This window comes from Camelina sativa, chromosome 10 (genome assembly GCF_000633955.1).
Source record: "Camelina sativa cultivar DH55 chromosome 10, Cs, whole genome shotgun sequence".
Classification (NCBI taxonomy): Eukaryota; Viridiplantae; Streptophyta; class Magnoliopsida; order Brassicales; family Brassicaceae; genus Camelina; species Camelina sativa.
This window is the reverse complement of record NC_025694.1, coordinates 387,018-399,400: the sequence shown is the minus strand read 5'-3', so window position 1 is coordinate 399,400 and position 12,383 is coordinate 387,018. Positions and strand designations below refer to the sequence as shown.

Here is a 12,383-nt window from a genome sequence, read left to right as displayed (position 1 = left end):
TCAACTCGCTGCTAAACCCGGCGACTAGGTCACAGAATCGGTGGGAATCAAACTAAACAAAACTTCCGAAGATGCAGAGAATGTGTCAGTGGGAGCTCACATGGCTGGAGACATAATAATAAGAAGAATAAATCATTATTATTATTGTAACCTCTCCTCTCTTCTTCTTCTCTTCTTCTTTCGTCTTCCTTTGGCTTGGGCTTTGCTATGAGATGGTAGAGAGAGAGATGGTGAGACCGTAAAGGAGAGAGATTGTTTCGTCTTCTTTAAGCGAAGTTGCTGTAGAGAGAGAGAGAGGGTGAATTCTCAGATTTCTCTCTCCTGTGGGTGAAGAAACGAGGAGGCTGATGAGAGAAAATTCAGATTTTGAATTTTGTTTTTATTTTCTGTGCCTTTCCAAATATACATACGCTATTCTTATATCTCATTTTATTATTAATTGTGGTAGTTGAAAAATTATTTTTTTGGGGAGGAGAGAGGAGGACGACAAAAACAAAAAGAAATAGATTTATTTTTATTTTTAAATGGGTGAGAAGAAAAATATTTAATAAATTAATGAAAAGTAGTTTATACTGTATGCTGACGTGGTATTATTAAAGACCAGACCAGCACCGGTTTAGAAAGGTTTTTTCGAATAATTTTCAAGCTACGAGACGAGCGGGAATTACAATGGCTGACCATATACAGTAATTTCCCCCTTTTACCCTTCTACTTCTTCATAATAATTTACTAAGAAATTAAAGATTTATTTTTATTTCAAACACAAACATACAAATGTGTCACATTAATACTATACAAGCAACCCCAATACAAGTAACGTATCTATAAGGCTTAAAACTCCATTTGGAAATAGTCTCCTGTCCTTATGAGATTTTAAATTATACTATGAACGTTGCTTTTAATGTTCTTTATTATGATGAAGAGACAATTACGTTGCATCTACTAATGACTACTCGATTTCGATTCAGAAAAGCCTTTGATATCAAAGAAAAAATTGCAACGATAAAACCATCAATGTGTGTCAAGGAGTTGCAACTTATCAAAAAATTTTGGTAAAAGATTTTTTTTTGTACCAATTGTGCATTTTTGACAGAAGTTACAAAGAAATACCAGTAACACGGAAAGTTTCCAAAAAAAAAACTTATACAAAATTATTGTATAGTTACCAGCACGTATATATATATATATGTGCTAAAGCTTTATTCGTCCATCGTCATGATATAAAATGTCCCTAGTTGGACATATAATATTGCTTGATTTGGAAGGTGATAAACAATAGTATTAAAGCAAAACGAGGATAAAATACGTTTTAAATACGTTTTGTTTTTTCGGTAGGGTCGTTTTAAATACGTTTTTGTGTGTACCTAAGTCAGATTATACGATTTATGTGATACAAATTGTACAATATACGTTATGTAACAACAATACATTTTTCCTTTTTGAATTATACTATTAACATTGGATGGGACACAATCATACACGGAGATTGATCTGACTTGAGAGTTCCGGTTCTACCTTTACCGCGAGACATTGCATTCTATATTACGTTAACATGTATTTAATTTTTCTTGAAATAACAAAATAGATCAAAATATTATTATTAGATGTTAGAGCTTGAGTCACGCGCATGAGATTAGAGTGGAGACACGCGCGAGAATAATTGGACGGTGAGGAACCGGACCGGAGGATTATAGATTTAGCCATCCATCACCCACCCACCCATGTGATCGCTGCTCCTTTCTCCTGATAACCGCTTTACACGTAGACGCTAATTGGGGCTACTACTGTATTTTCACACTGTTGACGACAACGAGTTAGCAAGGGTAATTATGTATATTCGAATATTTGTACCACTAGGTGTATTTAAAATCGTTTACAATAATCAGCAACTAGGACATATATTGGTATATAGACTTCAACATCTCCTTCAAGAAGTGATATCTGAAAACCAATCAGTTTTTATCTCTGAGAGAGCTATTAGCAATAATGTACTCATAACCCATGAATCATTACATTACCTACGAATTTCAGAAGCCAAAAAATGCTACATAGCAGTTAAGACTGATATTAATAAAGCCTATGACAGGCTGGAATAGGATTTTATTGAACAGGTTATGGCTAGTATGGGTTTTCATCGGAAATGGATATATGGATAACGCAATGCATTGTGACTGTATTATACTCTTACCTCATCAATGGAACTGCAAAAGGAATAGTCAAACCTGAACGTGGAATCCGCCAAGGTGGCCCTTTATCGCTATATATCTTCATTCTGTGCAGCGAAGTTCTGTCTGGTCTGTGCGCCAAGGCTCAATCCGATGGCTCACTTGAGGGTATCAAAGTGGCACAAAACTGCCCCCGGATAAACCACCTGCTCTTCGCGGATGACACCATGTTTTTCTGTAGATCATATAAACAAAGCTGCAAGACCCTTCTATCCATCCTGCAAAAATATGAAGAAGCATCAGGGCAAAAAATAAATTTCCAGAAATCTGCTATCACATTCTCAAAGAGGACAACAATAGAGACAAAGAATCGAGTTAAGAATGAACTCAGTATCCACCATGAAGGAGGACAGGATAAGTACCTTGGCCTACCGGAGCTGTTTGGGCATAAAAAGAAGGATGTGTTCACATCAATCATTGATAGAATTAAACAGCGAGTAATGAGCTGGTCAACAAAGTTCCTCTTCACTGCGGGAAAGCTAACCCTCCTCAAGTCGGTTCTAACAACGATGTCTTCCTATGTTATGACTTGCTTCAAACTGCCTGTCTCTCTATGCAAAAGAATACAATCAGCACTCACTAGATTTTGGTGGGATGGACCTGGAGATAAGAAAAAATGTCCTGGATCTCTTGGAATAAGATGACAAAAGCTCTGAAAAGGGAGGCTTAGGGTTTAGAGACATACAAATTTTCAATGACTCGCTTCTAGCCAAGGTTGGCTGGCGAATTCTGATAAAACCTTGTTGCCTGCTAGCACGAGTGCTCCTTGGAAAATACTGTCAAAATACCCACTTCCTGGATTTTGTGGTCCCAACTTCTGCATCACATGGGTGGAGGAGCATTTGTGTGGGAAGAGACCTCCTCAAACCTCATATTGGTAGACTCATTGGGAATGGGCTTTCAACTCTTCTCTGGAAGGATCTTTGGCTATCCCTCGAACAGCCGGAAATACCAATAGGTCCAGTTAATGAAAACTCACAACAACAAAAAGTTGCTGACATGCTCCACGGGGACTCTCAAGAATGGGATTTGGAAGAAATAACACGTACTCTTCCGGGATATGAAAACAAAATCCTCAACATGAAACCGAGCAAACTAGGCGGATTAGATAAATGGTCATGGCTACCATCGCGAACTGGACTCTACACGGTTAAATCTGGCTACTACGAAGCACTAAACAAGGAGGAAATCTGCATTGTTGAGCCTCAAGGTCAAAGTGATTATGATTGGAAAGTAAGCCTCTGGAAAATTAAATGCAACCCTAAGATAAAAGTCCTCCTATGGAAAGCACTTCAGGATGCCTTACCAGTGGGAGAGAACCTTAGAAAAAGACATATCTTCACGGATGCCAAATGTACACACTGCGGAGAGGATGAGACGATCCTGCATTTATTTTTCACATGTCGATTCGCCAGACAAATTTGGGAGCTAATCCCATGTGCATGTTCACTGGCGATTGATCGGTTCTCTAGCTTCCAAAAGGGCTTCGATGCCACAAAACTCCTAAAATGTCTACCCCCGGTGGGTACGGGTGAGGTAAGCTTTGTCCCTTGGATATTCTAGTTTATGTGGCATAATAGGAACAAGAAGATTTTCGAGGATAGGCACCTTCGCCCTATCGAGGCCATTACAGATGCCATTGGCAAGGCAAAGGAGTGGATCCAAAGCCAGAGTGCCATAAAACCAACCTTGAAGCCCCAACAGCCGCTGATACTGAACCCTCTGGGAAGAGAAGTCACCAGATGCAACACGGATGCAGCTTGGAACACCACAAAAAACGCAGGATTAGGATGGACCTTCGCAAACCATCTTGAAGAAGTTTTCGATCAAGGATCCAAGACTGTACCAAATATTGCATCACCAATCATCGCAGAAGGCTTGACGGTCCTAAACGCACTTCAATCGGCCAAACTATTGGGGATAACCCACCTTTCTCTTGCTTCCGACTCGATGAATCTGGTCCAAACAATTAACTCGGAGATCCAACCAAAGGAGCTCCACGGGATTCTCTTCGACATCCTGAATATCTCTAGTTTTTTCACTTCTATTTCTTTTCGTTTTACTCTCCGATCAAACAATGAGAAAGTTGATTCCTTGGCAAAGGAGGCTTTACACTCGGTTGTAATGGGCTTGGCCACTAATTATTTAATGAATCAAGTGTTTGAACAAAAAAAAGGACATATATTGGTATATTAATTATTATTTTGATTTAACGCTAAATTGAATTTTCATGTTTTTGATTTGACATCTAAGGCTAATTGATATACCAACAACAAACATCCTTTAAAAATTTTTAGAATTGAGTACGATACATAACGTTTAACTTGTATGATCCAAAAAACCCAACCAAATTGTTTCCTTTCATTTTCAAAGTAATTAACATTAAATCGAGTATTCATTCATTTGAGGATCGACATATGTAGTGCTTAAGCATTATCATGTGGAATCTTGTGTTTCCTTAAATAATAGTAGTAATAATTACTATTTCTAACAATAATTTTGAACAGAAACGTCAATTATTGGAAATCGTCTTAGCCTCTTGGGGGAACACGTAAATTTGGATAATGCTTCTGATTCAAACCAAAATATTCGACATGTTTTTTTTTTTTTAAAGATATAAAAAAAATCTATCAATTTCCCTTCTTCTTTTTTTCTACTGTAAGGTCCAGAGATCTGTACACATCTCACTCACATTTTATTGTATTTTATCAGCAGCACACACACATTTTTGTGTAGTATTTTTGTAAGTTATATACAACAGAAAAAAATGATTGAATGAATAACCAGAATGCGATAAATACATCTCGAAGCTAAAGTAGTCATAGCTTTCACTTTTTTTTTTTTTTTTTTAAGCTTGAGTGAGTTCACAGCTGGCTCACGTGCATGCTTTTCCTTTCTCACGTGCCATGTGGTGTGATCTTTAAATTCCTCTTGACATGTCGAGTAACAAAATACGTGGTGTAAGTAAATCAATAGCTTTAACATACCTGAAAATGGAAATTACTTTAGGCTATTAAAAAAAAAAATCAATCAAACATTAAATTTATTTTAAAAAATCTTAATCAATCTCTGATCTGTGTCGGTCCGTACCAATTTTTTCAATTTGTTTTTTTTTTTTGCAGAAAAGCGTGTGGCCAAAAAAGGTAGAGAATGACATTGTTTACCCAAAAAAGGAAAAGAGAGAATATCATTTAAAAATGGGTCATAATTGGGCCTATTTTGGCCCATTAAACAACGACCCTAAACAAACCGTAAGATGATGGTCTTAATTAGTGCTACCAGTCTTAATTGTGAAATAAACACATTTTAAAAGGGTTTTTATAATTAAAAAAAAAAAAACCAAAACCCAAAACCCATTGTTGTTTTGGTGGTGGCAATGGAGAGAGTGACAGCAACATCGTCTTCTTCATCGACTCACCTTATCCACAATATTCTCCGACATCCCAAACCACCGTCTTCGGTCTGTCTCTTCCTTCGACCCTTTTGCTTCTCCGCTTCAATCTCTCAGTCCAGCAAGCCTCGCCTTCAACCATTCTCCTCAAAGTCTCTTCCTTCTCCTTCTACCTCACTCGAAGAAGAAGAGCTGGATAGTGGAGTGGTCTCCTCCGTGAGAGGAATTGAAGATTCGGAATCGGAGATGGTGGGTTTAGAAGATAAGGAAGAGAAAACAGAGAAGATGAAGAAGAAGGCTCGGGGGTCGAGTTTGAAGTTGTCGATAAAGGAGAAGAAGGAATTGGCTTCTTACGCCCATAGTTTGGGTGATAAATTGAAATGTCAACTCGTAGGCAAATCTGGTGTTACTGACTCAGTGGTTTTCTCCTTCCTCGAGACTCTCGAGAAGAACGAGCTCTTAAAGGTACCAACTTTATAATGTTCTATTCTCTGTGATAACGTTTTGCGTTTTCAATCTTTAGGCCTAATGAGGAATTGTAACCTTTTGGTAATTGTGTTCATCTTTGGTGTATGAAATTATTAGATGAAAGTGGAATGATTCTTCTACCTGATTAGGGATTTTAGAGTATTTGGAATCTTGATTTGTTTATGTTGTTTGATTGATCTATGAAAAGGGAGTACTTACTTGAGCGAGTCTCTTGTTAATTCTTATACGGCTAACAGGTGAAAATACGCAAGACATCACCCGATGAGCTAGAGGATGCGGTTCAGCATTTGGAGGAAGCGACTGGTTCGGTAGCAGTAGGGCAAATCGGGCGGACTGTGATATTGTATCGGCCTAGTCCAACCAAAATGAAAGCAGAGGAGAAGAAGAAGGAAGTTGAGAGAATGTCAATTAGTAGAAGGCAGAAATACACAAACACTAGACCCACTAAACCCTTTGTAAGTATCCCCGATTAAAACCGCTTATTACTCTACTATATAGTTTTGAATATTATGATCACTCAATCTTTTGGTTCTTGCAGAGAAGAGAGTATTCAGAGAGACCTGATGGACGTGGACGCAGAGGCGGAAGTAGAGTTTCAACGGCTTGAACTTTTTTACCTGGTTTGTTTGTTATCATCTCAACACTAGTAATGTATTTTCATTTTCTTCAAGAATACAACAATTACACTGATCTGTAGTAAGCCAAATCATCCCTTGTTGGGAAGCTTTAACCATGTTGTGAACAAGAAATGCCGATCAGTGTGTCGTCGAAGGAACAAGACAATTTTGAGTAAACATTTTGTTACGTTGAAACAAACGTGATGACAATTATGATATTTCCCTAATTGATTGAACTAACCACTCTTAAATATTATCTGTCTATTATACTTTAAACTTACATAGCTCTGACCCAAAAAAAATGTTGACAAAAAGCGTAGAATCTAGATGGATTCTAGAGCCTCAGAGCTCGGATGTTAATTACCTTTTTTTTGTTGCTTGATATATCATAATTAGCCATTTATTGGCATACTCTTAGATATAGTTAGCAACAACTCAGGCACAAATCATACTGAGACTTAAATGGATTTGATCTTCTCCGCCGTATATGGACTTAGCTCATCTGAATTAAGTATGCCTCCAGGTGAAAGAAGCCGCTGTAGATACAGACCAAACCGACCCTGCAATGTTAAAGCATATTTTGGTTAAAAGGCAGATTTCGACGAAGAGAAAATCTCTGATAACATTATGTATACAAATCTTTACCCATTGAAATCCGACGAGAACGAACCAGCAGCCGAGTAAACCATAGCCACTTCGTGTCACGAACTGTGTCCATTATCAACAACAATAGTAATAAAAAGTCATTTTAGTGTTGCTCAAATTTATAATCTTCACTAGGGTTTATGATAAGGCTCATTAAAGTACCATTAGTGTGAGACAGCCAAGAACGAAACTTGAACTCATCACAGAACTGACGAATTTGAGATCACGTCCCGCCTGGTAAACAATAAACAACGTTTAGTTTAAGTATACTATCTTGTTTCAAGATTAGACAAGTCTAAAGATTTATTCAGTTGCTTGCTTCTCAATAAACCATGAATTCTAATAAGAGCTTGTAATTTTTACCAGCAATGTACCCTCGAGGGATACAGTCATAGGCAATGCAGACAACGCCATGAAGAAAGGTATAAGCAATCTATGCATCTGGCAACAGACCAAGGATCATATTAGACCATGATAGAATCAAAAAGATATGAAACATATGTTGATTTGAAACACAAAAACAGACCTCGGTTATGATGACTTTATCATGTGTGTAGACCCCAGGAAACAGACCTGGAACCGCTGTTCCGATACCTCCCAAGATTAATCCAAGCGTGGCTCCAATAATCAGTAGGGACTTAAGCAATGTTCTAGCCTTGGGAAGGTTACGGTTCACACCATATAACATCTCTGGCATAAATGACTGAGCCGTTTGAGAGAGTGGCTCACCCCAAACATTGCACATTCTGTACGTCTGAGCCATCACCTAATAAAAAAACAGATGTATAAATACTCAACATCCGACATAGAGACGTAAAGATCTCTACTTTGTAAAGTACATACCTGATGAGCTGCTAAAACGTGAGTTCCCATGGAAGTAGCACAGTAGATAATGAAGGAGTAGAAAGCAATCTTGGAGAAAATGGAGATAAAAACAGGTGCAGCAAGTGCAGAGATCTTCCACAGTTCTTGCGGTGAAGGGATCGCAAAGGAGTAAGCATTGTAGCCTTCTTTGTTCAGAGAATCCATCATCATAAAAGCGGAAACAATCTATAACCATAACACACAAAAACATTAATTCATCTGTAATGAAATGTCTTATGCATCATCTTTATTTGCATTGTAAAAGTTTTGGGCTTCTTTATATTACCTGAGAAGCAGTTGTTGCCCAAGCAGCTCCCGCGATACCTTGTCCAAGAAACAAGCATAGAATTGTATCTCCAAGACCGTTAATGATCGTTGCTGCAGCTAATGCCTTAAGAGGTCCCCATGAGTTCTTCATTCCAAGACTGAGACAGATTGTCACATCAAACATTCAAACGTATCAAGCTAATTGAATAAGAAGGAAAGTGTTAAGAAACCTTGCGCTTTGAGCAACCAATCCAACAAGGATAAATGGCCACGCTAAGCCTCGAATCTGTGAGACAGAGAGATTGCAGTTAAAGAGAGAGAGATCATTCATTAGAATAATTTGAAACAGAGAATAATGATCAGAAGAAGAAGAACCTGAATGTATGTGTTAGCTGCAGGTACAATCTCAATGTTCTTCCCTCTTGTAAAAGCTGCAAAAAGCCATGACAAAAGTCTAAATACATTTCATACATAAAAAGGGAAGCATATTTTGTTAGAAAAAGAAGTTTTACCAGTAACAGCCCAAGGTCCGAATAATTTAGTGATCAAAAGCATCATTAGTCCACAAACCAATCCAATAAAGAGCATGACAGAGATTTGATGTTGTGCTTCTTTCTTGTCCTGCAAGAAAGAAATAACATGTGAGATGTTTCCTTCCACATAAGAAACAAAAGAAGAAGAAGACAAAGTTGGAAGAGTGAAAAAGTAAAGAACCTGTTTGGCAAGAGAAGTAGCGACCATATTGGATGTAGCCACGGAGAGGAACATGAAGACGTAACTCATGTGGTCGCATAGTACTGTTCCCGGTCCTATTTAATTAAACCGGTAATTTTCTCAGAGATCGTATAAAAAATACACTTTTAATTACCGTAGTTCTCACCAAAATTAAATAATGAAATTATTTTTATCACTGAATTATGTTATTGGTCTTGACTCTTGAATATTCAAATTTGTATAAATCAAATGCATAATAATTAAATAAACGGTCTTTAACGTTTTTAAGAGTTATTACCCAAGAAAATACAAAATGTTGAAGATGGTAAACCGACACATATGACAAAACTAATGATTTAGCTGGAAAAAAAAAGATGAATGATAGATGGGACACACTTACCTAATTTCTTAATCTGTTTTGAAAACTATTATTGGTCCACATGGTTTCAGAAAACAAGTGTAATAGATGCATTCTAAAGAGAGATTTAAGAAAGGTCCACATGGGTTCCCAAAATCTGTGTAATAGATTTCTAAACAGAGCAAACAACAGTCTAGGACTCCACATGTTGCAGCTTTATTACTATTCGGGGACCAGGCCGGTTCCTATTAAACCGGAAAATATAACAAACAAAGACTAAAAAGGAAAGCGTACCAAGAGCAGCGAGTTCGATGGAGCTTCCTTGGCCGATGACGACGGTGTCGATGAGACTCATCAAGGGTCCGCAAATCCACATCCCCATAGCCGGACCTGTGAACTTCACGATCTCTTTCATCTGTTCCCATATGNTATAAAAAATACACTTTTAATTACCGTAGTTCTCACCAAAATTAAATAATGAAATTATTTTTATCACTGAATTATGTTATTGGTCTTGACTCTTGAATATTCAAATTTGTATAAATCAAATGCATAATAATTAAATAAACGGTCTTTAACGTTTTTAAGAGTTATTACCCAAGAAAATACAAAATGTTGAAGATGGTAAACCGACACATATGACAAAACTAATGATTTAGCTGGAAAAAAAAAGATGAATGATAGATGGGACACACTTACCTAATTTCTTAATCTGTTTTGAAAACTATTATTGGTCCACATGGTTTCAGAAAACAAGTGTAATAGATGCATTCTAAAGAGAGATTTAAGAAAGGTCCACATGGGTTCCCAAAATCTGTGTAATAGATTTCTAAACAGAGCAAACAACAGTCTAGGACTCCACATGTTGCAGCTTTATTACTATTCGGGGACCAGGCCGGTTCCTATTAAACCGGAAAATATAACAAACAAAGACTAAAAAGGAAAGCGTACCAAGAGCAGCGAGTTCGATGGAGCTTCCTTGGCCGATGACGACGGTGTCGATGAGACTCATCAAGGGTCCGCAAATCCACATCCCCATAGCCGGACCTGTGAACTTCACGATCTCTTTCATCTGTTCCCATATGCTCTCTTTCACCAGATCCCCTCTCTGCTTCTCCTCCTTCTCCTCTTCTTCTTCGATTTCCCGATCAATTCCGACGCAGTTCCTCGTAACTCGCTCTAATATGATCCTACGTCGAGTCGGAGTTGCGGTGATCGCACGGAGTTTTCTCCGAGTTAGCACCGGTTCAGGGATCAGCGTTTGGGAGTTAACCGGAATTGTTCTTGGTTTGGTAAAGAGAGGAGAGAAAAGAGTCAATCTTTGGGATTTGATTAGCATTTTTGGTTGATCTGGTTCAGAGACAAATCGGGGAATCTGATCACACCGCTGTCAATTTTTTTTTTTTTTTTTTGCTTTCTTCTTTTGTTTTGGTTTTTGGCGCCTCGAGATTTGTATACGGAAAACAGAACCCAACCCAAACTATCTACTATATACTAGTCTGTTTACCACGTGCTGCTCTCCCTATATTACTCTTCTGCGAAATTACAATTTATAAAAATACCCATCGAAAGAAATTATCAAAAGAAAAAAAAAACCATAGTCTGTAATCATGTTTACACTCAAATTAACAATACAAGTCTTCTCATAGTCTTTGATTTGGTCAATTAAAAGACATTGTATAGTTGTATTGTTATATAGTTAAGAGACTTTGAAAAGACTTGTATTGTTGATTTTTAAGTGTGACTATTGTAATTAAAGACTACGCTGTGTTGTTTATTTATTTATTTTTGGTTTCAGTCAATGGTGTTGTTTTCTGATTTATTCATTTAAAAGAAAGAAAGGTAAAATATGATTCTATCAGATTAGTAAACAAGTTTCTCTCGAGCTTGACTTCAATGTGATGGCTAAAAATATAATTTTACACATGTGATATATGATGATGTCGTACTCATTTTAGTTTGAATCTCTCATATGTGAAAGACTATAATTTTCACAAAGAGATTTGACTTCATTTAATTTTTCTGTTTGCAGTGGGATCACAAAGAAAAGTATGTGACATTTCCGATTTTCCACGCGACTTCTTGTCAGTTTCTAGGTAATGTTCATGGCTATAGACTACAAAAATGGAAATTATATTAAAAAAAAACGATTTCTTGGTAATTTCGTCGTGAGTTCTGTTCCATTTCTTTGTAATTTTGTTCATTAAAATCGATTTTCTTATTTTGGTGTACATATTAATGAAAAAAAAAAAGCGTTAGTTGAATACTTTTAGGGGAGGTATTGGTTTAGGATTTAGAAAGAATTTTAATGACTTTAAAAATTAGGTAAAATATGTTGTTATTCAATCAAGACTTTTAAAAACTTTTTAAAAATTTGGTGTTATTGGTTGTGGATTTGTAAAAAGTTATCTAAAATCTTGATAAATCTAGTGTTATTGGATTAAGATTTTTATAAAGTTATTAAAAGTTTTATGTTATTCAAGTAAAACAAAAGAATCTTGAATTGTTAATGAATTCAAATTTTATGTTATTGGTTTAGGATTTTATATCATTTCCTTCATAACAAAAGTCATAAAAACTCTTTCATCAAATAGAAAGATTTTACAAAATTAGAAAAAACAAATNACGTCGAGTCGGAGTTGCGGTGATCGCACGGAGTTTTCTCCGAGTTAGCACCGGTTCAGGGATCAGCGTTTGGGAGTTAACCGGAATTGTTCTTGGTTTGGTAAAGAGAGGAGAGAAAAGAGTCAATCTTTGGGATTTGATTAGCATTTTTGGTTGATCTGGTTCAGAGACAAATCGGGGAATCTGAT

The 12,383-nt window shown here is 36.9% G+C and overlaps 2 protein-coding genes across 3 annotated transcripts; one reads left to right on the top strand and one right to left on the bottom strand.

Moving 5' to 3' along the window:
- LOC104716182 lies at window positions 5,559-6,899 on the top strand. Its single transcript, XM_010433557.2, has 3 exons — window positions 5,559-6,081; window positions 6,342-6,560; window positions 6,644-6,899. Exons 1-3 carry the CDS (start codon window positions 5,602-5,604, stop codon window positions 6,710-6,712), a joined length of 768 nt encoding a protein of 255 aa, XP_010431859.1. The 5' UTR covers window positions 5,559-5,601; the 3' UTR covers window positions 6,713-6,899.
- Window positions 6,950-11,114, bottom strand: LOC104716181 (protein DETOXIFICATION 47, chloroplastic-like). Of its 2 annotated transcripts, XM_010433554.2 has the most exons (13): window positions 10,643-11,112; window positions 9,865-9,985; window positions 9,213-9,307; window positions 9,011-9,119; window positions 8,874-8,929; window positions 8,729-8,784; window positions 8,518-8,656; window positions 8,211-8,417; window positions 7,894-8,133; window positions 7,731-7,808; window positions 7,530-7,601; window positions 7,368-7,430; window positions 6,950-7,282 (listed from the first exon to the last, which is right to left on the bottom strand). In XM_010433554.2, exons 1-13 carry the CDS (start codon window positions 10,907-10,909, stop codon window positions 7,181-7,183), a joined length of 1,605 nt encoding a protein of 534 aa, XP_010431856.1. In that variant the 5' UTR covers window positions 10,910-11,112; the 3' UTR covers window positions 6,950-7,180. The 2 variants fall into 2 exon arrangements, with proteins under 2 accessions (XP_010431856.1, XP_010431857.1); XM_010433555.2 differs by lacking the exon at window positions 9,865-9,985 and having other exon boundaries at window positions 10,522-11,114.